Below are 25,239 nucleotides of genomic sequence, written 5' to 3'. Positions count from 1 at the left end.
ACACCTGACATGTTGACAAGGCATGGTTTAATTTTCTCATCCATAGTGTTTTTTTTTTTTTTTTTGTAAATAGCATACTTTTTTTTATGAAAAAAGTGCTTTAGTCTAGTGTATAACAAAAAGATCTCACAAGCTAATAAAAATAAATAATAAAAAAATACTTAAAAAAATAATAGGTCTTCATTTTCATCTTTCGAGGTTTGTCTATCAAGGATGAATTTTGGGGTTCACCGAACCATATATATATATATATATATATATATATATATATATAGATATATACATAATATAAAGTTTGTCTTTATTAACTTTATGTTTTTTTAATGTAGATGGTCGAAATCAAATTACAAATCATGAGTTAATATTAGACTTTTACGCTATTTTTATAATTCCAATTAATAGCTCGGGTGTTTACTATTGAGATTTGATATTTATTTTCCATGATACAAACAAATGTAATCATCAAAGTATTTTGATTTTGCTTAACTTTCAGAAGTTATTCCATTTTTTATTATGGGGTCTTTTGTTTTTTTTGGTGGGGGTGGTAGTGAACATCTTCTCTTGGTAATGGTTTGACATATTTCTTCCATGTCGTGTGCATCAATTTCTTTATATATAAAAAAGGTATACAAGACTTCAATCACCACCCCAAAACCTCCTTCTCCACTCTAGAGATCCTAGACAAAATGACAGCAATAGTGTTCCGCCGAAATAACACCAGCACCACTAACACTCTAGTAGCAAACCTACCTTCTGTGGCTGAATCTCAGTCGGCCACTCATCGGGTCGGCGGAGTCCATCAAGAGGAGTTCGCAATTCAAAAATTCTCACTTCTCAGTAGTAGCTGGACGGAAATTTCGCCGAAATATGCATAGTGGGCCGGCCCTTGACTGGCATGGCCAAATTTTATCATTTGGGCAGGGATTCCAAACCCAGCCTGGTCAAGAGATTAGGGGCTTGGCCTATCACGGTCCATTTGACACCTCTATTTATACTACATAGCAATACCATAACAATGTCTTGCCTTGCGATTTCCAGTTTAGTGTTTATGTTTTATTACTTTGTTTTCTAGTCTTTAGATTGTATTTCACCTTTATGGTGACCCCGAGTGCCTACGAGCTTCAGTTACTCAATTTGTTGGGTAACCTAATGCAATAAGGTCTATGACATCTTTTTCAAAAAAAAAAAAAAAGCAATACCATAACAAAATTTTACAAGAGCCAGGATCAACAAATATATATATATATGCCTTATAGTTCAAATTTGTTTTAATTTTTAAAGTTGTTAAAAGTGAGAAAAAAACTGTCAAAAAGATAGGGATCTTGATTAATCGGAAACACTTCACAATGATCTCTTAAATAATCAAGCCACTAAAAGAAGACACCTTTTATTTTTTATTCCTTTGGGATACAAATTAATAAAGGGAAAAATACACTGCTTGAGATAAAAGCATTGCATGTGTCTTTCCCTTTCCAAACTGAGCCTATGCAAATAAACTATTTTTAAAACATATCTTGTGAGGGTAATATGTCCCAAGAAGAGTATAACATGCCATTCAACGACCTACAATAAATTATAAATGGTGTGGTTTTGGGGATACAATCATGTAAAGATCCAGTTCCTTGTACTTTCTCCATACAAATCAAGCAGAAGCCAAGAATTTTTTGAACCATTGTACAGAGTTCTTAGGGTATCTCTTGAGTTTGTCCTTGTAATCCACAAAATATAGACCAAATCTTGAAGTGTATCCAGCTGCCCACTCCCAGTTATCCAACAAAGACCATGCAAAGTAGCCTTTAATATTGCAACCATCTTCTCTGCAATAACAAAATCGCTCAAAATGAGTTTCTGATACTCCACAAATGATGGAATACATATGATTGTGAAAGAGATTTTGTACATACTTGATTGCAGCCAGCAAGTTTGTTAGATAGTCGTTATGGTACTTGATCCGTTTCTCGTCCTTCAGAGCATCTTTGATAGAGGTGAACGGGCTGTTTCCGTCATCCATGCCTGTAAACATACACCATGGAAACACAAAGAGAACGTCTAGTTTTGGATGATTGGACAATTACCCAAATGGAAGCAAGAGAGGAGGAAAAAAGTTCCATTGTAAATCCTGAACACAAATTATTTAGAAGTTTACAAGATCGATTTACCATTTTCAGTGATGATGACCAGAGGGTTCCCATATTTCTGTTTGATGTAATTCATTAAGCTTCTTATACCATCTGGTACAATATACAACCAAATAGAATTCGCCTGCAATTTCAACGACACAATGCAGCAGAAGAATGAGGAAAATGTTCTATTGACTTGTAGTCAGTAAATTTATCTGTTTTCAGTTGTACTTCTAGCAGTTGTTTTAAGCCCTAAATGTTACTGAACAAGATGTTCTTCTTCATCAAAATACTCACCCGATCTCCGATAGCCTTCCCATCTTTAAATGCTAAATAAACATACGAAAAGAAGACAATGCATTCGATTAGCGGGCACAGATTTAGCAAAATGACTTACTGACTTTGTGGAATTTGATAGTGGAAAAGGCAAGGGAAGAGGAAATGGAAAGTAATGACTTACGAAGGGTAATGGTGCCAGAATCAGCTACAGAGTCATTAAGCAAGACATTAATGATATTAGTTGAATTCTTTCTGGCATAATACGTAGTATAGTGATTAATGCCCACAAAATCCAGTGAACCCTTAAGAAGGGCGACTTCAGATTTGGAGAATGTTGGCAGCCTGCTTCTTACTCGACTTCTCATGGAGCTCGGATAATCCCCAAAGATCAAAGGGTCAATAAACCTGCAGCAGTGATGGATTACTGTCAACATCTTCAAAAGAGAGAAAACTTCAAAATGATATGGAAGCATGAGTAATGACTACAAGTATGGCAGTTACCAGCCAAATTGAAAATCTTGGGCTCTTTGAGCTGCTTCAATGTCGTCGGTAGAGTTTGATGCTGGTTCATACCACATAACATCAAATGCTATCCCTACGGCTCCATGTTGTTTTCGCTGCACATTGATCCGGCAATACTATTATTGATAGCTCATCCTCATATTATTTAAAAAAAAATCAATATGCTCAATGACTATCAGCAACAGTAGCATGTGGCTCTCCAAGACATTTTTTCAAACACCTTGTACTTGTTTCTGTATATATCAACAACAGCAGCATGGGAAAGGAGGGTGTTGTGGGCAACAATGTAAGGCTCAGTTGCAGAGTTTCCTGCTCGACAAAAGAGCCGAAAAAGAATCGAGCAGCGCCCCGGTGCCTGGAGACCCACATCATAGCCTTGTATAGCAAACGTATGGGGTTCATTGAATGTAATCCAGTGCTTCACCCTGTCACCAAATTTCTGAAAGCATGTTTCTGCAAACACCGCAAAGTCCTTTCTGCAAATAAAATTTGGTCATACATATCTCCCGAAGGCCAAAACAGACTATAGTTTTAGCATAAAAGGCTTAATGATCAATTCCTCACATGATTTGGGGGCTAAGCCATCCATTATATCTATCAGCCAAGGCTTGAGGAAGGTCCCAATGATAAAGGGTCACATATGGTTCAATTCCTGCTCAGAACAACACAATTAGTCTTGATAATCTGAGTAGTCTAATTAAGTTTTCAAGTACTTGACAAATGACAATCCTACCTTTGGCAAGTAAAGCATTGATGAGATTGTTGTAATGATCAACTCCAGCCTGATTTAGTTTCCCTGTTCCATCTATAAATGCAGAGAGTGAAATTTGTTAAGTGCTAACTTAGAATTATTGTATTCATGTTAAAAAATGTTAAGGATCACAGTAAATGAGATCTCAGTCATCTCAGTAGTGGATCATGTCCCTTGATTGATTGGTGAATGAATCAGAGAGTGACACATTCCACTACTGAGATGATTGGGATCTCTATAACTTTTGATTAATGTTTCTGGTGGTTAGGGGGTCTTGAAACTTACTGGGGTATATCCGAGACCAAGAAATAGAAAACCTATAGGCATCCATTCCCATGTCCTTCATAAGTTGTATATCTTCCTGTTCGCAATCAACCACAAATTCATATGTAAGCTATCTTTTCTTAAATGTCATTACGACATGGATATGAAAAAAAAAAAAACATTTATCCCAAGCAGCTTGTAGTAGTGCTTTGTTTGTTTTAACTTTTTAAATATGTAACAATTTTAATAATATATAATATTTTTTTTTCATGTCGAACATGTCTCTAAATCTCTTAAAATATGAAATAATTTGATAATTGATTATTTCTGTTTTATAATAAATTGTATAATATCCTTTTATGTAATTTTTTATATCATTTTGAATAGTATAAATGTTACCAATAAAAATTGAATCAAGGAGTCACCTAATATTAATTAGTTCCTTACACTTATACAAAGTGTAATAAAATTTGATTCCTCTAACTCAAAAAATTAATTTCATAATCTATAATTAAAATTTTTTTTAAGAATGGTATATTTTTAATTATTTAATCACAAGATGAATATATTAATTCTCCAGACAAATGAAAATTTTAAAATAGCTTGTTAAATTAATAAAGAATTGGTAGAAGAAGTCATACATTATATCGGTGGTACTGATCTACAGCAACATCAGCGTTGCTAAAATCCGTTATACCTGCAGATTAAACATATATATACAAAGGTAAATAAAATGTTTATTTTACCATCTCTCTTTTTTTTAATTTTATTTCTTTAAATTTTTTATGATATTACCAAATGAATGTGAAAATGTGTCCCACACAGAGGGGCCCCTCCCATCTTCTTTGACAGCTCCTTCGTACTGCATGATAAAATTGATAATTAAATTAAAAAAATCAAATTTCCAAATACTTTATACACAAATTAATTAAGATGAATACCAGTCTTGGGAAAATTAATTAAAAAAGATGCATGTTCTTTTTTCTTTTTTTTTAAATAACGAATAATTATAGGCAGTTGACTAATGGCGAAGCCATGAAACAACATGTTGGCGAGACTGAAAAAGATAAACGTCTCAACAACTGGGATTCCAGTAATTCCAGTATTTGAGGTGTATGGATGAAAATTAAAGTGTGAGAACTCCATATGTACTTTAAATGTTGTCTATACACCTCAATAATTGGATCATTACGTCTAGCAAAGCTGTGGCTAGACCCCCTGTAACTGACAAAAAAATAATTATAAAATATTTAAAATTGATTACCTAATCCCTAAAATTACAATCTTGACTCTAGATCAAATACGATTATCCAATTCCTATAGAAGATAGAACCTATCATTAAAAAATCCTCAAGGGACAAAACTAATCAGTGCGGAAATTTTTTTTCATGAAAAATGAAAAACATTAGGCCCACACTAGATTTGTGAATAAATGATTGTTTCGTAATGAACAAAGAATAGTTGTGTTCCTTAAATTTATTGTAACAGACATTCGACTTAAATTACGTTCTTCAACCTCCTAAAATTCATCATTAACAAGTTTTTCCTTCTTAAATTTAATTTGTGAGTGCTTGGTCAACTTCTAATTCTAAATTTTTAAATAGTGCTTCCTAATTCATATAAAATTAAATTAGTATCTACGATTTATCATAGTTTATTCTGTCCATGTGAGTTTCCCCTCTAAAATAATGCATCTTAACCGATTTGGTCACGGCAAGGTGATTAATTAAAATGCATGGGCTTAAATAAATAAAATGGGTTTTATGATATTAACAAGAATAATGCTTGAAACTCTCAAAATATGACACCGGAGCCACTAGTTTGAGTGGTAAAAATTATGTGTATCATCTTGGTGATGAGAGTTCGAATCCTCGATTCCCCTTTCAAAAAAAAAAAAAAAAAAGAGTCCCCAAATATGACCCTTATTTCACCTCAATCGATGTGAAATATTAAATGTTAAGTGGATCCTACACATTTATTTATAATGAATGACTATTTACAATATTACATAGATTTGACACAAAATGAAGGTTTGTAACATTACTCTCTATCAATAATATGATTTACTTTAGGGAGAAGAATCGAAAAGACCACTAAACTTTGATTATTGGGTCGATTGAGCCCCTAAACTTCATTTCGGGTCAAACATATCACTGAACTATGATGAATGATGTTCGTTACCTCTTCTCACATTTTCCATCCAAATACGCTGATTTTGCAAGATTTTTTAGTTAAATGCCTTACATGTTGTCGATATGGATGTCACGTGTCTTGCAAAAATGGTCTATTTAAGCCCTGTACTTTGAAAAAGTTGGTCAAATAAGAGAATTTGGATGGAAAATGTGACGAAGGGGTAACAAACACCATTCATCATAGTTCAAAAGTCTGTTTGACCTAAAATGAAGTTTAGGGGCTCAATCGACCCAATCGTCAAAGTTCAGGGACTAATTTGATTCTTTTCACTTGACATTGTAAGAGTATAAGACAATCTTTCCGAATCTGGTACAAGTCGCACACAACATGATGTTGCATGTTAGTCCACAAAGTCAAAAACATAAAATTGGCCAGCTCACTAGAGCATCTATGCTCTCACTGCATTGGCTGTTAAATTTTTGAGGTTTTTTATTTTCTGTTCACTATTTTTTTTTCTTCCAAATACATATATAGACAACCCCAATAAAATACGAACATAAAAATTAACAACAATACTAGGGATCTTAGTGATAATCATCTCAAAAACATCTTAACAGTATGTGACATTCATTCATTGGGTGTTCTGACATCATAAATTTTTTTTTTTTTAGAAAAATAGAGCATAAATTATGTTTTCAGAAAATTCAAAAACATAAATTTCAGGGGGCGACATGCCTGGAAAGCTGAAGAGGCAGTTCCAAAAACAAAGCCCTTGGGGAAGCTTCGTCTATTGATTTGCGAGAAGGATGTTTGGATCTCAGAAAGCACCATCACAACTACTATCAACACATTTACAATGTCTCTTCTCATCATCCACGTCGTCGTCATTCTTGATTTGTTGAAGACAAACAGGAGCTTTCTCTATCTTTTCTCAGACCAAGGCCAAGATGATTTGTATAATTGGCTGTCTAAAGGTTGCTATAGCTTATATATATATATATATAGGAGATGGGATTCTTTTTCTTCTCTCTTGGGTTCACGCGTTTTGGCAATACGTATATATAAGCATATAAAATTATGGATTGCTTTTGGGTTGGAGTTTTTATTTTGTTTTTAGTTGGATTAATTTATTAATGAATACTGTTTGTTTGATTGGCCACTCCGCATTCACATCTACACTGTCCTGATTACATATATGGAATGCTAAGAGCATCCACAATGGGATGATTTTAAAATACTTGATATGATACTTTATTGATAAGTTAAGTGCTAGATGTTTATAATGGGTATAATGGAGTGTATTTTAAGTACTTAAAATGTTACTTTTTTTATAAGTATAGCGCTACATGCATACAATGGATGAAAAATGGCACTTGCAAATTTAGTTGTGAAAAAATGATACTTGAGAGTTAGAGTATATATATAGTCGATGAATAATGAAGAGAGAGATGATGAAAATGAAGAGAGGTGATGAAAAGGAAGAGAGAGTTGATGGAAAGTAAGAGAGAGAAAATGAGTATAGAGTATTGGAATGTATGAAGTGTTGATGAATAGTGTTCATTGTGGGACCCACTCACCCAATTAAATTGTGCCACATAGGAGAGAGGAGAAGAGAGAAAATGATTTTGGAGTAATGGATTACATTCTCTCCACTGTGGATGCTCTTAATGATCCCACTCGTGACTCAAGAGAGCGTGACAAGCATGGTCCACTGGAACAAGCGTGTGTTGAATGTACATGCATACATAGATACTTGATTAGTGTTTTATACCAACGAGAGTTGGTTTGGCTGACAATTGTCTGAGTTAGATATATATGTCTGAGGTTCAATTCTAACCGCAAACGTAATTATGTTTGGTATTTAAAAAAAAAAAAGATGAGCGTTTTATGAAGAAAATCACGTGTTTTTCATGCTGCAAAAAAAAACCTTGGACGCAATGCAATAGGCTAACTAATTAATACCCACAAAATGAAACTGATTCATTCAATAAAGGTTTTATCTTCTACTAGTGGCAAGCCTTGCAACTGCGACCCACTTCATGCCTATCTTTAGTATTACTTTGTTGCGCTCCCTCGGCATACAAGTATAACCACAACATCAATCAAGCAATGTAACATGAAAAATACAATCATTCCCTATATATTTGTCTTTTTTAGCTTTTTTATTAAGGTAATTATGTGCATTCAACTCACTCGACTCCTCCAATGCTTCACTTTTCACAACACAAACATCTTTTTTTTGAACTACTATAGAAAAATATATTTATTGTTAAAATCCAACATTTGACACATATAAAAAGACATTTTAGTTAGTATTTACTAGTATTTTGTTGATTGATTGATTGATAAATGGATCATTACGCGTTGCCACACAAAGTCCACTATTGATAGTCAACTCCACGTCCCCAATCCATAATTATCCACACACACACTCACATAATTATCCATAATTGTGTATTGTGCACTACTAATGGGCTATGTAGCACTTTCTCAATTTGGCCACATTGCTACAAAATCATGTGCGTATACTATATTGTGAAAAACATTGTCCCACTTTGGTTAGTGGGAAGTTCTAGATAGAATCTCGTGATTGTGTTCATACCAACCAAAACAAAAGGATTGAAAAGCATAATATGCAACCATATCCTTAATTAAATGAACATAATCTACTTAAACCTTATATATAGGAAAATTATGCGGTGTGGGATTCGCACTTTATTTAAAGTGCGAGATTCATCTAACACCATTCATTTGGTGTAAACGTGACCCCCATACATAATGGATCCCGTACTTTGAATAAATATTGGAACTCATAATCCGTTGTTGTGCTGTTTGTACTGAAAATGACCTCTAGTCATCTGCACAGCAATATATATATATATCACGCAATAAATATAAAAAGAAAAGTAATTCAGAGAATTGGATAACATGTTCATTCTTAGATTCAAACCTTGAATCCTCTATCCATTATATTTATTTAAAAAAAATCTTGAGAATTGCGTGCGAGATTGGTTGCATGACTACAACAAGGAAGAAACATGGATTCAATTTTTGTATATATCAAGGTCAATGTGATGATCATCTTTTAGAATCTAAAGCTTTCTTGCCAATGGTTGTGTAACCTAAGAAACATAAGAACTTGGATTAATATATCTATATTTTTTAAATACCGATGAGAAATATATATGATTCTCATTGAAAGATTAATATATTGTTTGCCAATCCAGAAAAGCGAAATTAAACAACTAATGTGATATCTTTTATAGTTGGCTAATGTTTTTTTACACGTGAATTAGGTACCGTATACATTTGTATACATTTTTTTTTTAATGTATAAGTTTTGAGTTCTTTCCTTGTACTCAAACATATCTAATACTGTGTTATTGTGAGGTATTAAGCGTCATTTTCAGATCCTAGCTTCATAATCAGTTGTAACCCATCGGATCCAATTTCTCTTTTTAGGGATACATCTTAACATACACAATGTAGATCCACCTAGCTAGGCTCAAAACCTTAATAATAAATTATGGACTCACGACTCGTTTCGGAGGAAGTCTGCAAATTGCTAAATTAACCCAAACATTTTCAAATTTTATACAAATTCCTCCAAACATATTTATTTCAAATCCCAAAAATAAATCCATTATCCAACAATTTAAACACATAATTTAGTACGTCATACGAATCAAAGCATGCAAACGTTCCAAGTAATTAAACCCTAAAAACTACCCATCAAAACTGCTGAGTTGGACGCAAATTATGGACTACACACATCTAATATGATGCACCATGTTGTTATCCCTATCATAAATGAATTCGAAATACTAAGATCGTCCCACATTTCTTATTTTATATGTGAGTTTGGTGGAACATTTTTTACACCTAACACTCCAATGACTCATAATCCCTTCTTGTATTTTTTTTTAGAAGAAAAAGAGATTTCACTAACTATAAAAGAGATTACAAGACTGAAGCTAGTCCCTCCTAGTAAGAGAGCCAATTTCTGTCGGGTAACCAGTCGATCAAACAACCCTCCCATCAACATGCTTAGCCATTCTCGCAAGAGAGTGAGCTACAGTATTACCAACGTGAGGAACATGACGACAATGAGTAATACCAATACTCAACATAATAGACTTAGTTGTATATAATTGTTACAAAAATCACACAATAAATATAAAATTAAGAAAAGTAACTTGGAGCATTGGATCACATGTTCCTTCTTAGATATAATATAATATACATATATATATATATATATATATATATATATATATATATATATATATATATATATATATATAATAAAGGGATTTGTATGTTTGTCCAAGACATAGCAATGATCTCCCTGAATTTCAAATCTTGAATCCTCTATGGATTATATTTATTAAAATAAAATTATTCACAATTTAGTCCACCTGATATGCCTTGAAAAGGACCATGAGGATTGCGTGCGAGATTGCCTGCTTAATTTCAACAAGGAAGAAACATAAATTCAATTTTTGTATATAATAATTCTTTTTGGGGAGTATTTTTTTTATCCTTTGAATGAACCATTTCCACTTGTCGCAACTGGGGTCACGATGCGGACCGACGATGGAGGATGAAAAATGTTTAGAGTCGCCACCAATTGTTTTAAGATGCAATTGGACACCGTAAAGACTTGCGAACCAGAGAAAAGGGGTACGGGGATCGATTGAGTGTGGGGAAGGTGTTAGGCACTCCACAACTCCAGTTTGAAAATGGTTACCCTAATTTATTTAATGGTTATCTCATGAAAACTTGCTCTTTGCAAGATATAATTGTTTTGAGAAAAAGTTTGTATGAAAAATACTATCAATTTATGATAGTTTTGGAAAAAGATTTGGAATAACGCCATCAACTTATGATAGTTTTTTTTTGGAAAAAGTTTGAAATGATACTATCAACTTATGATAGTTTTTTGAAAAAAAGTTCGAATTATTACTATGAACTTATGATAGTTTTTGGAAAAAAGTTTGAATTATTATTATCAACTTATGATAGTTTTTGGAAAAAGTTTGAAATATTACTATCAACTTATGATAGTTTTTTAGCAAATGGTTTTTAATAAATAATGATTTGTTCAAATATTGACTATAAAGGAGCAAATTTATTGAAATAAGATACTAACCGACTATTTATCAAAATGAAAATAAATGGTGGATTTAATAAAATGCACTACCAATTTTTGATAGGTTTAATAAAATGAACTACCAACTTTTGATAGATCTAATGAAAATACACTACCAACTTTTGATAGGTTTAATGAAAATACACTACCAACTTTGATATGTTTGATGAAAATATCAACTTATGGTATAAACTAGATTTAATTTTAAATACCAACTTATGACATAAATGGACTATTGGGAAAGTATCACTTATCAATTTAAATTTATTACTATCAACTTATAATAGATTCATGAATGAAATTAGATAAGGTCCATAATTCAAATAAAGAAAACCAACTTATGATTTTCTTAATTGAAATGACCTACATTCAATTTTGAACTTACACATTCATAATCCATACTCATACACATGATCCAAATAATGAATGCAAGATTCATACTCTAACAAAGATCCGACCGATCAATCGGAAATCCCTTCCGATTTCTGATTGATCAGAAATGGTTCTGGATAGTTTTTTTTTTTTTTTTTTAAGGAAATCATATTATCATTCATCAATATTTCAACGTCAAAATCAGAGAAATCAAAACAAGACTTCAAAACCACTAATCGATCGTCATAAATCAAAACCACACATCATCAATCACATATCAACATGATGAATATCAAAATCCAATATTAACATGGTGAGTCAAACAAGGATCCTAGTCAACAAAATCAAAACCAGATATTCTTTTAACAAGGAGCAATGAATGCAAATGATCTATATTATTACTTTTGGAGAACAAAATTCAAGAGATAAGAAGATGAGCTAAACCTTCTTTTCTTCTTTTTCCCTTTTTCTTCTCTCTTTTCTCTCTTTTTCCCCCTCTCTACGGCTGCCTCCCCTTTTTTACACCAAAAGCCTCCTTTTTCCACAAAAAGCCACCACCTTTTCCTCCCAAAAGCCACCTCTTTTCAAAACCCTATTCCTTTCCCTTTTAAACAAAACCAAATATCTCACTTTTTCTTTTTTTATTTCTTTTTCATATTATTTTTATTATATTTATTTCCTTGATATTTTCTAGGCTCATAGGTATAAGAAGTAGGTTTTAAATATTTATGGGCTCATGGGTCCAAGAAATGAGTTTTGGTTTTGATTTTATTTTTACTTTTACTTTTATTTTTGTATTTTTTATTATTTCGTCGGACGAAAACCGATTACTACACCACTTCTCAAACGTTTTCTTGTGAACTACATCCCTGGTTAATTATTAATATTGCTGTAACATCAATCAATCCATTTTGAAATATAATTAACATATTATTTTTAACTGGAGCAGCAAATGGTTGTGTAATACACTAACATAAGAACTTGATTAATATATTTCTTGCCAATCGAGCAAAGCAACTACAATGGCAGGTATAATGTTGTTGGACTCAATAAAATGTATTGAGAGTAGACGTATCTTACCGAGGTGGTTAACAATTAGAACGAAATGTGATTTCTTTTATAATTGGTTAATGTATGTTGTTATACGTGAAATAGCTACCGTATATACTTGGAGAAGAATTCTCTTATACGGACACTCGCAAGTTATATTAATTTACACACCTCAATTTTACCATTGATTTGAAATTTATGAGACCTAAAACAGATGACTCTACTTGTCATTTCACTTTTGAAAACACTTAAAAAGTGAAATGCGTAAGTTATTAAGTTGCGGACGTCCGCACTTGAGAATTTCTATACACTTGGAATCTTTCTACATCAAACATATATATATATATATATATATGTATGTATGTATTTTAACGTAATAAGTTTGGAATTCTTTCCTTGTACTCAAACATATCTAAAACCGTCCTTACAATATTAAGCGTGATTGTCCGATCCTAGGTTCATACTCAGGCGTAACCATTGATTCCAATTTCATTTTTTAGGGAGATTTTACCATAAATTGTTCTTGCGCACGTACATATTAACATTTGAGATCCACCTAGGCTCAAAACCTTACGAAAATAAATTATGGACTCATTCGAGTATATTAAGATCCGTCCCCGCGGAAGTCTGCAGAATTAGTAAATTAACCCAAACATATTAAATTTTATACAAATTCCTCCAAAAATATTTATTTCAAATCTCAAAAAAAAAACACACCGAAAGTATCCAATAATTTAAAGATAATTTAATACGTCCTATGAATCAAAACATGCGAAAGTTCAAGTATTAAATCCTAAACGCTACCGATGAATCCACATTGGTATCCATCGCAAATCGCTCACATTACGAGATGATGATCGTCATCTGCAAACTCACCTGAAAGGCTGAAACACAATAATCCTCTGATTCCTCCCTCCTCTGATCGCGCACTGTCGAATCCCAATTCTTGGTGTCCCTAGCACATAAATCATTAGGAAAACCCAATTTACTCCAACTCATCACACGGTGGAAGGAATAGATGTGAGGGAGAGAGAAACTGAGGACTTACCCAAATTTCTTTGTCACCAAGGTAGCTCCGGTGGCCACCTCTATATGGCTAGAATGTTAGGTAGTGCGGATGACAATAAGATAGATTTAGATATTGTACAAAGAAAAGATGGAGAGAGGTATAAATACTAGTGTACTAGGTAATTCGGTATTCCTAGAAATTTCGCTTTTTATCCCTATTTTTCAGAGTTTATTATTTTACCCCCAATACTTTTATTTGAGTTCAATTGTACCCCTAATTAATTTCATCCTCAATATTTATATCATACATGAAACGTTGAATAACATCAGGTATTTTTCCCCATTTTCTCCAACTCATCACATGGTGGAAGGAATGGAGGTGAGGGAGAGTGAAATAAAGGACTTGCCCAAAATTATCTATCACCAAGGTAGCTTCGGTAGCCACCTCTATCTGGCCGAGTTGCTAGGTTGTGCAGTTGTCAATAAGGTAGATATAGGTATTTTACAAAAAAACAAATAAAGATGGAGAGAGACATAAATACTCATGTATTAGTTATTTGGATATTCAAAGAAATTTCACTTTTTGCCCCCTATTTCTTCAAGTTTATTCTTTTACCCCTAATACTTTTATTTGTGTTCGATTGTACCCCGAAGGAAAATTTTGGGTTTTACATTATACCCCCTTAATTAAAATTTCGTCCTTGAAATTCAATTAACAGTAAAATTTGGGGTTTCACATTTCACAACTAAAAAAAATGTCAGGCCCACGTTTTCCTCGAGGAAAAGCAATCTGATCTAAATTGAAAATTCAACTTTGAGCCAAAAACTATGCATAATAGAATGTATCCAAAACATCAACAATAAAATGATTCAAAATTTTTTAGAAATAACAAATGCATAACATGGACACATCAATTCCAACCTAAACAAAATTGTTTAAACATGGTCACAAACATAACCAATGCGTAACAGAAATTCCACAAACATCATATTTGTCCACTAGATGGTCCTCCATCAGAGGCTTTCTTCTTCATCTTTGTACTCCCCTACATCAAAAGCATGCTCCTCGGCATGACCCCTATAATCAACCTGATCACTAACTTGTTCGTCGACATCATAATCTTCTTTGTTACTCTCGTGCAGTAGAGAAACATCCCCTCCTGTAATTCATTTTTTCTCTAGTAACTAGTATCGATTTCATCGTCCTCAGAATAACTATCTTCATGGACAACTTCTTTTTCGGTACTGTACCCATTGTCTGAGCTACTGATTTTTTTTGAAACAACACAAACATCTAAGTGAGTGAAATAAGGGCAACCCCTTGTGCAAAACCTATAAAACTTACCTCCTCCTCTGTTAGGCTTGACCGAATTGCCTGAGTATTCTTTGGTGGTTTTCGAAACACTACAGAATATCAAATCACGTTAGATGACACAATACCAGAATATCCTTTTAGGGACAATTAGATACCAGCATTTTATGCATTCGCCACTAAATCCTTCTTAGACTTCATGTTCTTATGGTTAATAATGGCAATATCAATTGCCATTATAAACCTATATGACACGTACGAATATCTTTCGTCCAGCATATGGCGCACACTTCATATTTCGTGCCCTTTACATTTTTTGATATTTTTATTTGAAAAATAATTTTTGGTGTTAAAAATTATATTTCGTTTCGTTCTTCATTTTGCTTCTACACGATCCAACCCTAGCATTGGAATCTCTTCTTTGAATCTCCCTCACCCTAATTTCCTCTCCCGTCACAGTGAACAAAATCAATGGCATCTTGTATCTTCTTAAATTCTCCTCTCCCCAATTGATCAACTACAACGAGGATCGCAGTGGACAGCGACGACAATTATATATACTTATCAGTTTCGATGGTGACGACGAGAAGGCGAAGAAGGAGTACACACTCTCTCTCTGCTTCTATGCCTATTCTCTGTTGTTTGTGTCTCTTCTTGCTTTTTCTATTTAAGTTTCCTTTATCTTTTTACTTCACTGCAGAAACAATTGATGTAATGGAATATCAATGTATGGGTTTCATCATGTGGTTTTTTAAAAATCATATAATAGTATGATTAAATTAAACAAGAAATAATTGGGAGATTTTTAAAGGTGAGGTTGTGATCGTCAAAGCAAAATAGAGAGTGTACATATTCAACTCTTGTTGGATTTCACCATCAATTTTCATGTGCATTCAATTTTTGTTTTCACAAAAGAGTGTACTGATAACTTATACTAAAATAGATAATAGATAGTCTATTTGCATTATGAAGTATTCTAACTCTCACCGATTGTTCAATTGCAGAACCTGTCGGCATCGTTTATGCACTATCTGAAATAGCGCGCTTCACACCTCCTTTGAATATCTGGTAAGACATCAATGAGTTCTTTTCTTTTTTTTTTAATTTAGCTTTGCTGATTTTGGTATGTTCTTTTCATGGTTTTAGTTGAATTGGAGGATAATTTGTGCATTGACAACCTGTTCAAGCCTTCTAGGTTTTAAATGATTTCTAGTGATCTCTACATGACAGTAATTGCTTATGCCAAATGAACTATTAGATTGACTTAATTTATAGTTCATTGGGACTGTTCAAAACTTAATCTATGTTGATTTCTCTGTGATGCTCTGAATATATTCAAATATGATCTGAAGTATAAAATGTACTTTGTCTCTCTTATTATGTATCTGATCTGTAAAATTAAGGGATAAGAATCTGATATTCTTTCTTTGTTATTCTTTCACTAGTGTAACATGTCAGGGAATTACAACAATAAAGCATGGATGGATTATAGTAGGTTTAGTAGAGTTTATATTGATGGGGTGGAGAGCTTTCTTGATTTTGCATTAAGGGAAAATTTGCAATCCCTTCTCATGTTCAAAAATGGGTGATGAAATCTCTTGGAAGAAAGTGGAAGGATTACAAATGTGATCTATGGAATCATTTTCTCGGAAGGTACAAAACTATGGATGCTCTACATAGTAACAAGCCAATGTGTATACCAAGAGATCAATGGAATGGCCAGATTCAATTCTGGACAATAGATAAATCAAAGGTACAATTATAAACATAAAGAGAGTTTTTTTATGGCTTATATAAGATTGCTGAATATATAAGGAATTAATGATGGTCCTTTTTTTAAACATTGTGGAAGAAACGTAGTGCTATCAATAAAATAAACGGTGCAAAACAAACTATGGCTCACACAGCAAGATCGAAGAGCTTTGCATGTTTGATGGCTGAAAAGGTACTTGTAATACTTAAGTGATTGTGAATTAAATGTATACACAAAATTTTGCAAATACTTTAATTTTGAAATGATTCTTACTAGGCTAAGGATGGGGTAGAGCCATCACGAGCTCAAATATTTATTGAAACCCATAAGGACCGTAAAAATGGGACTTGGGAGACCAATTGACCAAGAGTTTACCAAAAGAGTTGTAAGTATCTGATTTGTAACAACTTGGAGATCAAGCAACAGCTTCATTTGGCACAAGAGATTTGACTTCCTTTTGGGTATCATCACAAGAAGTACTAATGAAGAGTTGGTTTTTGAAGGTTCTTGGATCCAGCATATGTTTGTGCTATATATATTCTTGGAGGTAGTATGGATGTGGTTTGGCACTTGGCAACATAAATTTGTAGGGTCTAGGCAAAACTTGTAGGGTTTGAACTTGTGGGCAAAAAATGCTTCGATGTTTATCATTACAATTTTTTGTGTTATAATATTCCAATCATAAACACATTGCATTTTGTTTTATTTTAAACTCCAAAATTATTTTATATTTAAACCAGATTCAGGCTCTCATAAGATTTAATGATTTATATTTATTTTCAATAATTATAATATAAAAATCAAGTATACAATTTGGCGGTAATTAGAATAGTCGTTAAAATTGTTGTTTATCATCAGTCCCCCGACTCAATTAATGACGAATTTAAACGCCTGAAAAGGGTTACAATTTTAACGGAAATTATATTAGCCACTATAAATCTTATTCTTAAAACTTACAATAGCAATTTTAAACGCCACTAAGTACATATATTTTTTCCGACAATTTGAATGGTCTGTAAAACTCAATTCATACGGAGAGTGGGACAGATATTTGGTGGCTAAAACAAATGTCGGGAAATCATTGCATCTACACTAGCAATCTTGAAGGCATTTACCAACAATCCTCTTATTTGTCGGTAAAACTTTTAACGACGAAAGCTTTTTCGTCGGTAAAACCTATAGCGACTATTGTAATTGTCGTTATAGATCAAAATAAACACCACAAAAAGGGGTTTTTTGTTGTAGTGTGAGATTGAAGCCTCAAATATAACCTGTAACCTCGAATAAGAAACCCTACCTAGATACAAACCTAATCCATAACTTGAATTTAAACCACAAAGACAATCGGAATCGAACCCATATGACAATCGAAATCCTCAACGGTGACGATCATCTCTTACGGGGCACAGCTCTTTAGTCACACTTTGCTCCTTTTTGTTTATGCAAGATATGGTTCTTTTTTCTTTTTTGATTTTCTTAAAAATTGCTTCGATGTGTCATTTATGTTTGTTGGCTATCTAATTTAATAGGTCATTTCTTATTTTTGGTAAAAATCACGTATGATAAAATTTTGTCATATCATATGTTTTTAACGTCTAAATATACGTTTTTGTCATATCATATGTTTTAACGTCTAAATGTTTAGAGGGCTAATGAAACTCATTGTTCATACCACAAGACTAGCCAGTTTGGTACACAATTTAGAGAAGCATTTATACTAGTTTTGAGTAGAAAAACTGGTTTCAAACAAACAACAATTTAATGACACAAAAATAGAGAGATTTTTAAGCAGCATTTTCGTTCAACTTTCACATGCTACTTTATAGTAGCTTTTTTGAAGCATTTCCAATTTGTTTTCATTTTTGTCCCTAGTAAGTGTTTTGCTGATGTGGATGTATTGATATTTGATGTTTTGGTGTAGTTTTGTTGTGGATAATATGGAGGAATGGAATGTTGTTGGGTTGGGTGGAAAGAGAAAGTGTGGGAAGAAAAAGTGTATAGAAATTTGTGTTTTGCTGATGTGGCTGTATTAGAATACGTGTTTGACTTGACTTTTTGTGTAATAGAGGTGGGACCGGGGCAACAAAAATGTTGGCTCAGTAAGTTGTTTCTCATTGCATTTGCCCTAAGTTGATGATATTCCACTTTTACCCCGCATTTGAAGGACTAGTGTTATTAAAATCATTCTCATTAAATAATTGAAATAATAAATAAATAAATTAAATGCAAATAAATTGATAATGAAGTCATTTATAATTTATTATCTTTAATTAATTTAAAAGTCATTATATTATTTTTAATAATTAAATTGTTTGATTGGATACAACGTATACAACAATATGCAGCAGAAATGTTAATAGCAAAAGTACAACCAAACACCTACTCAGCATTCAATCAGTATTTCTGTTACTAAAATTATTCAGCATTTCTATTACCACTATTTCTGCTAGCATATCTGTTATTTTACAAATGCTCTACCAAACTAGCCCTAGAACAACCCGGCTTTATCAATGAGAGTTGACTTTATGACAATAGATTGAGTTTAACATATATGCTTCGATTCTAACCACAAACGTAATTCAATGTGCTATTTAAAAATAAAAATAAAAAACAAACAACCTTTTTTTTTTTTTGGGACTTATTCCGAAATTAAAAAAAAAAGAAAAGAAAAAACAAGAAGACGTCGTATCCCAGCCATCTCGGGCTTTCTCCTTCGAAATTTTAACGAAGAACGGCGGCTGGAGATGGAGGACGACGAAGATGTACCTCTGGCTGTGCAAATTGATGAAATTATAGAAAAACCCAACTCTCAAGTCCAACACGGTTTACGGCCAGCTGTAGACGACGCAGCGTCTGTTGGGGTCACGGTCATCACTGGCTATCTTGGCGCCGGCAAATCCACTGTAAGTTCCTGTGATTGTGATGTAAGTTCCCTTGGAAAATGATATATAGAGGCTCGAATTCTGTGAAATGATTGAATTTATGAAACTAAGAAATATTGATCGAATGTGGGAATTGTGCCATTCCTATTGCCACCATTTTTTATCTGGCAGTTTTCTGTGTTTTGTATCGATTTTGGGTTTTTTTTTTCGGACTGTAGCTTGTAAATTACATATTGAATTCCCAACACGGGAAGAGGATTGCTGTGATTTTGAACGAGTTTGGCGAAGAAATTGGAGTGGAGAGGGCAATGATAAATGAAGGACAAGGTGGTGCGCTTGTTGAAGAATGGGTTGAGCTATCTAATGGGTGTATATGTTGCACTGTCAAGCATAGTTTAGTTCAGGCGTTGGAGCAACTTGTGCAGAGGAAGGAAAGGTTATCCCTTTTTCATTGCATTTTTAGTACTATTAGTGTTGGTACATCTGACCATCCTATTATTAATATCAATATAGATTAGACATTCTGTCTTGAGATATTGATACTCCACATCTTGGAGAAATTAGTGACGTGTTCATTGTTTTCATTTGGCAGTATCAAGATATTTCAAATTGTGTAAAGGTGTTTGGTCTTCTTTTTTCTTGTATAAATTCACCATCAAGAACAAACTGGTATTCATATTCACAAAGAGAATAATAGAACATTTCTTTTCCTTTTTTTGAATGCAAAAGCTTATAGCTTTTCTAGTATAATCATTTTATTCCTTTAAGTGTCAGTTTCTTTTAGGATTCAACTTATTGGATATTAGATAGTTTTCATTATATGTTTCTGTTACATGTGATAAATTCTCCAAATTGAAAATAAATGATCCCTGACTTGCTGATTTGTTTCTGTAGACTTGATCATATATTACTAGAGACCACTGGCTTAGCAAATCCTGCACCCCTTGCATCCGTTCTCTGGTTGGATGATCAGCTAGAATCATCAGTCAAGCTTGACTCTATAATCACTGTAAGTTATAATTATTAAATTGTCTTGTATGATTTATACTTTTTTCCTTTTTTGTGCAATGATTCAAGTGATTCTAGTTATTTGCAACAAAAATTATTATTTCCTACGATCTGTTAAAAGTAGGATCGAATAGCATTCTTTTATGAGAATACCATCATCAGCAGGCTAATTGAAATTGCACTTGATTCAGTTCAATGAGATTCTGACATTACTATTCCTTCCCATATGTGTTTTGAGACAAGTTATTTTTGTGTAATGTCACTGTGGAGGTTTAGCAGTCTTATTTTTCCCTTGTGTTTGATCAACAAAAATCAGAACCATGGGGAAAATAAGTTGAAAACAAACCAGAGCAGAACAAGCCGTAATTGTAAACCGAAAGATCATGTTCCTAATGCTAGTAGCATACACGTTGGCCTGCAACCCCAAACAGTACAGAGTCACTTAATTTGCAATGTTGCAAAATTGTAATTATATACATTACTGATTTCATATATATTGGAATCTCACAACAGTCAATCTGTCAGAAAATGTGTCATTTCATGCCACCCTTTCTTGTGCAAGGTAATAATTTTGATAAGATATACTTTTACTGGTTCCATTGAAGGAGAATACCAACTCCGAGACTGAATATGAGCTTTTGTTTCCTTGGGACTGGGCATTTTCATTTGATTGCAACTTTGACTCCTGTAAAGGATTTGTTTACCTTCTCAAACATTTGACTTGGGTTGAAGGAGGCTTCATGTTCAGCACTTACATATTAGACCATCTCACTTTTTCAATTATATTTGTTTGAAATTAATTAAAAGATGAGAACTTCTCTTAGGAATCAGGCATGATAAGAACTTATCAGTACTCATGGCGGTTTTCTCTTTAGTAACTTTCTCAAGTTCTTTTATGCTTTTATAGGTTGTGGATGCAAAAAACCTTCATTTTCAGCTGAGAGAGCACCGTGATTCATCTTCATTCCCCGAAGCATATATTCAAATTGCATTTGCGGTAACTTTTATGTAGTTACAGTCTTGTAATTGATTTTTCTTTCAGAGCTTCCTTAATAGATACTGCATATATTGTATGCTCATGAACCATTGCCTTTGTTTTTTTTTCCCCTTAAATTATTTCCCTTTGTTGATATACTGTTGATACATTTAATTTACAAAAAATTTTAAGTAGTGCTGTAGCTTATAAGTTTTGTTTTTTCTTTAGGATGTTGTGATTCTTAACAAGGTTGATTTGGTTTCTTCAAAAGATTCTGGATATACCTTGGAGGAACTGGAGAAGGAAATACATGACATCAACTCTCTTGCGACTATCATTCATTCTGTTCGGTGTGAAGTTGACCTATCCGTGATTCTGAACTACGGGGCATATGATGCCATGGTTAGTCGGTCATAACTTTTATTTATCTTCCTATCTAATTTGCAATCCACATTGGCTTTTATTTTGTATTACTCAAAACTTTCCAATTTGCTTCTCAGCATCTCACACATTTAAAAGCTTTGTTGGAAGAGAGCCAATCCCTAACCACCAGGGATTTTCATGATACCGGTGTGCGAACTTTATGCATTAATGAGCAAAAGCAAGTTGATCTTGATAAGGTAGTCACTTGGAATGCTGTGTTGACATGATGTGCTAGTTCATCCTATGTACAGGTGTTTTGGATACTGAACTGCAAGTGACAAGTATATGCATATTATCTTGTATTTGTAAAGTAATGCACTGGCTTTCATGCTGACAAAGTTGGAAATCTGGGATTTTTCATGTCTCTGTATATTGTGTCTGATGAAACAAAAATAGCTTAGGTGAACCATGTACATCTGCTGCTGTTTTTTTGAGTGGAACTGCTATCAATATTTCAAAATTCCTCCCTTAGTTTTTTCTTGATTTTGTAGGTAACTTATTCCTTGTTCAAGTCTCAATATACGTTGTATGTTTAATTTTCCAATGTCAATTTTTTATAATGAAATCTGTAGTGATGTATGTTACAGTCTCTGTTAGTTTAACAACTTTGATTTGACTTATAAGATCGGTCTAGAATATGAGCAGTTAATCCTTTTCTTTCAGACTTGGAAACTGGAATGAACTTACAAAGCATTTGATAATGCATATGTACTTACATATCCACTTGAAAGGAAGCTTAGACACTTAGTTTATATCAGCATTTGTAGAACTTTGTATATTCTTGTTAAAAAGACTTGTGCTCTTCATTCAATTTTTAACAGTGCAATGTTATCTTTTCCTGTTCTAAGTCCAATTCCAATATGATGTGCCTAATTTTAATGGCAATGCCTTATAGATTCGATTGTGGATCGAGGAGATTCTTTGGGATAAAAAACATGGCATGGACATCTATCGCTGCAAAGGGGTTTTGAGTGTTCAGAATTCCGATCAACTGCATACTCTGCAGGTTTGATGTAGAATTATATATCACCACAAGTTTACTTTTCTTTTTTTGCATTGTTAATCTAATAATTAGAGATTAAGGATTTCATATTTACCTTTTTCAAGGTACTGCGTGTCATTTAAATGAAGAAACTATTAGCTGATCTCGAAGCGATTTCCTCTAAGTGGAAGTCCTTAATTGCCCTGCTATTGGCTCTTTGTGAGAGTGTTAAAATAAAAAAGAAATGGCCTTTAATAACAATGCTATGTTGCTGGGTCTTGAAATATGAATTACTTGTGATTTTTCTTTTCTTGGGTTCTTTCGTTTTGTCAATCCTTATCTTTTATGTATACTTTTCATTGGGCTCTTTCGTTTTACTGACGAGGGAGACCAACACAAATGCATCCTTGTAGAATTTTCAAATAGATGGTTCATTCTCCTACTGTCCCTGGATTCAAACTGCTTTTGGTGCCAGCTTTAGACTTCTTTATGAGTCTCTGATGTTGATGTGTCCTGGCAGAAAAATAATAATAGTAAGAACAATAATATTTAGGGCTTTAGTCAAGACATATCCTATAGGAATTTTATGTGACACCCGTATGCTCAGCTTCTTTAAGTCTTACATTTGTTGTTGGTATTTGTATAGAAGTTTCTGTGCTGACATTTACATAATGCTTGTTATTGAACATCTGGCAGGCTGTAAGGGAGATATACGAGATTGTTCCGGCTCGAAGATGGAAAGAAGAGGAAAAACAGATGAATAAGATAGTTTTTATAGGTAACTTTCTCATAAAGACACACACAACCATCTGACAATAAGACTTTTATGTAACTAAACCCCAGAAATGTTGTGTCAGATATTAATGGGCAAAAAAATTATTTTTTTATTGAGGTATATGATATCATAATTGATTCAATTGGAGTGAAATTTTAATATATTTTCATTTTAGTCTAATTTTTCTTCAATTGTGATTCTAAAGTTTTAATATAATTTGAACTATGCTAGGCATTTTCTCACTTTATTATTTTTTTCTCGCTTGGGGAGTCAATTTTTGCCCTCCAAAGATTTTTATCTTTCAACTGCCCAGAAATGATGGATTATAATTTATACATCTATTTTTTCTTCTAAAACTAATTAACTATATGGAGCTATTGTTTTCTATCTAGTCTCATTTTTTATCTTGTTCTTTTTTAACTCTGCTCTTTTATATATGATTTGCAGGACATAATTTGAATGATGACATACTTATTGATTCCCTGAGAGGGTGCACACTGACGTCTTAACTTGTACTCTTTATGAACTTCTGAGATAGTGCTGTGATTCTTTAAATATGATTGGAGAAGTTTTAGGGATAATTTAATATTTTTGAAGCTGCATTGTTTCTGGAAATTGTTTCCTCGCGCCCCAAATTTAGGCGGGGAGATCACGTAAATGAAGCCCCAGTATGTGGCACGGTAGGACCTAAGCATTTTTAGGGATTCGCGACAAGCAGAAGAGGAGTAAAGAGAGGAAAAAGAAGAGGAAGAAAATCACAAAGCAGTGACTGAAAACTCTATCCCTAGGGCTCCGAAAGGGCTTTTCCACATATCAAATACCAAAGAAGCTTCATTTGTGATAGTTATTATGCTGTTTTAGCTAGTTGATCTTGATCTTTTAAGTATCAGGTGTATGCTTTGAATTTGTTCATCATCTTTGATGGTGGTTGGTGGATTGACAATTGAAATTTTCATTGTGGGCACAAGAGTTTGAAGGCTAATGCCCTTACAGCCAGGATCTTAAATTTTTACTTCCTACACACTTTTTCTGAGACATTACTTGTTGCCACTCCACAAGTTTTGGTTGCTTATTGTGGATTGTTCCGAGTAACAGCAATTACTGATGTGTTAAGAGTTTGATACAGATCATTAAGGTGTTGAGTACAGAGCATTTAGGCAACGCAAAATACGCTGCGAAACGCACCCTATATATATCTATCTTATGATTCACTGTCAAAACTTGCACCTATGTATCTTTCTTAATAATCATAGACTTTCAAGTTAGGGTTTGATGACCAATAATTCTAACAAAAAAAACATCTAAGTTCCTCACCTCTTAATTTACTTGGACTAAAGGTTACATGCTTCTCATCATATATAAAAATATAGGAAGTTTCATGATATGTATATTAGTGGGGGATTATGGGACAAAAAATAAATCCACTTGGTTTCATGTATGGCACGACCAAGGTGATCATTCTCTTTGTTTTGTGCAA

The 25,239-nt window shown here is 33.2% G+C and overlaps 2 protein-coding genes across 2 annotated transcripts; one reads left to right on the top strand and one right to left on the bottom strand.

Moving 5' to 3' along the window:
- Positions 1-1,352: 1,352 nt before the first annotated feature.
- Positions 1,353-7,046, bottom strand: LOC120002977 (beta-glucosidase 40). Its single transcript, XM_038851863.1, has 13 exons — positions 6,805-7,046; positions 4,732-4,798; positions 4,578-4,633; positions 3,958-4,033; positions 3,655-3,726; positions 3,486-3,573; positions 3,142-3,397; positions 2,901-3,016; positions 2,581-2,804; positions 2,418-2,449; positions 2,160-2,262; positions 1,905-2,013; positions 1,353-1,817 (listed from the first exon to the last, which is right to left on the bottom strand). Exons 1-13 carry the CDS (start codon positions 6,955-6,957, stop codon positions 1,643-1,645), a joined length of 1,527 nt encoding a protein of 508 aa, XP_038707791.1. The 5' UTR covers positions 6,958-7,046; the 3' UTR covers positions 1,353-1,642.
- Positions 7,047-17,198: 10,152 nt separating this feature from the next.
- LOC120002553 (COBW domain-containing protein 1) lies at positions 17,199-24,781 on the top strand. The gene is made up of 10 exons (XM_038851319.1): positions 17,199-17,263; positions 19,367-19,619; positions 19,817-20,034; positions 20,493-20,607; positions 21,514-21,603; positions 21,811-21,984; positions 22,083-22,202; positions 22,901-23,011; positions 23,684-23,765; positions 24,210-24,781. The coding sequence occupies exons 1-10, from the start codon at positions 17,199-17,201 to the stop codon at positions 24,269-24,271; spliced, it is 1,290 nt and encodes a 429-aa protein (XP_038707247.1). The 3' UTR covers positions 24,272-24,781.
- The last annotated feature ends 458 nt before the right edge of the window (positions 24,782-25,239 follow it).

The sequence above is a fragment of the Tripterygium wilfordii genome, chromosome 7 (assembly GCF_013401445.1).
Source record: "Tripterygium wilfordii isolate XIE 37 chromosome 7, ASM1340144v1, whole genome shotgun sequence".
Taxonomy (NCBI): domain Eukaryota; kingdom Viridiplantae; phylum Streptophyta; class Magnoliopsida; order Celastrales; family Celastraceae; genus Tripterygium; species Tripterygium wilfordii.
The sequence above is the reverse complement of the archived record's forward strand: the minus strand, read 5'-3'. Positions and strand labels throughout refer to the sequence as shown.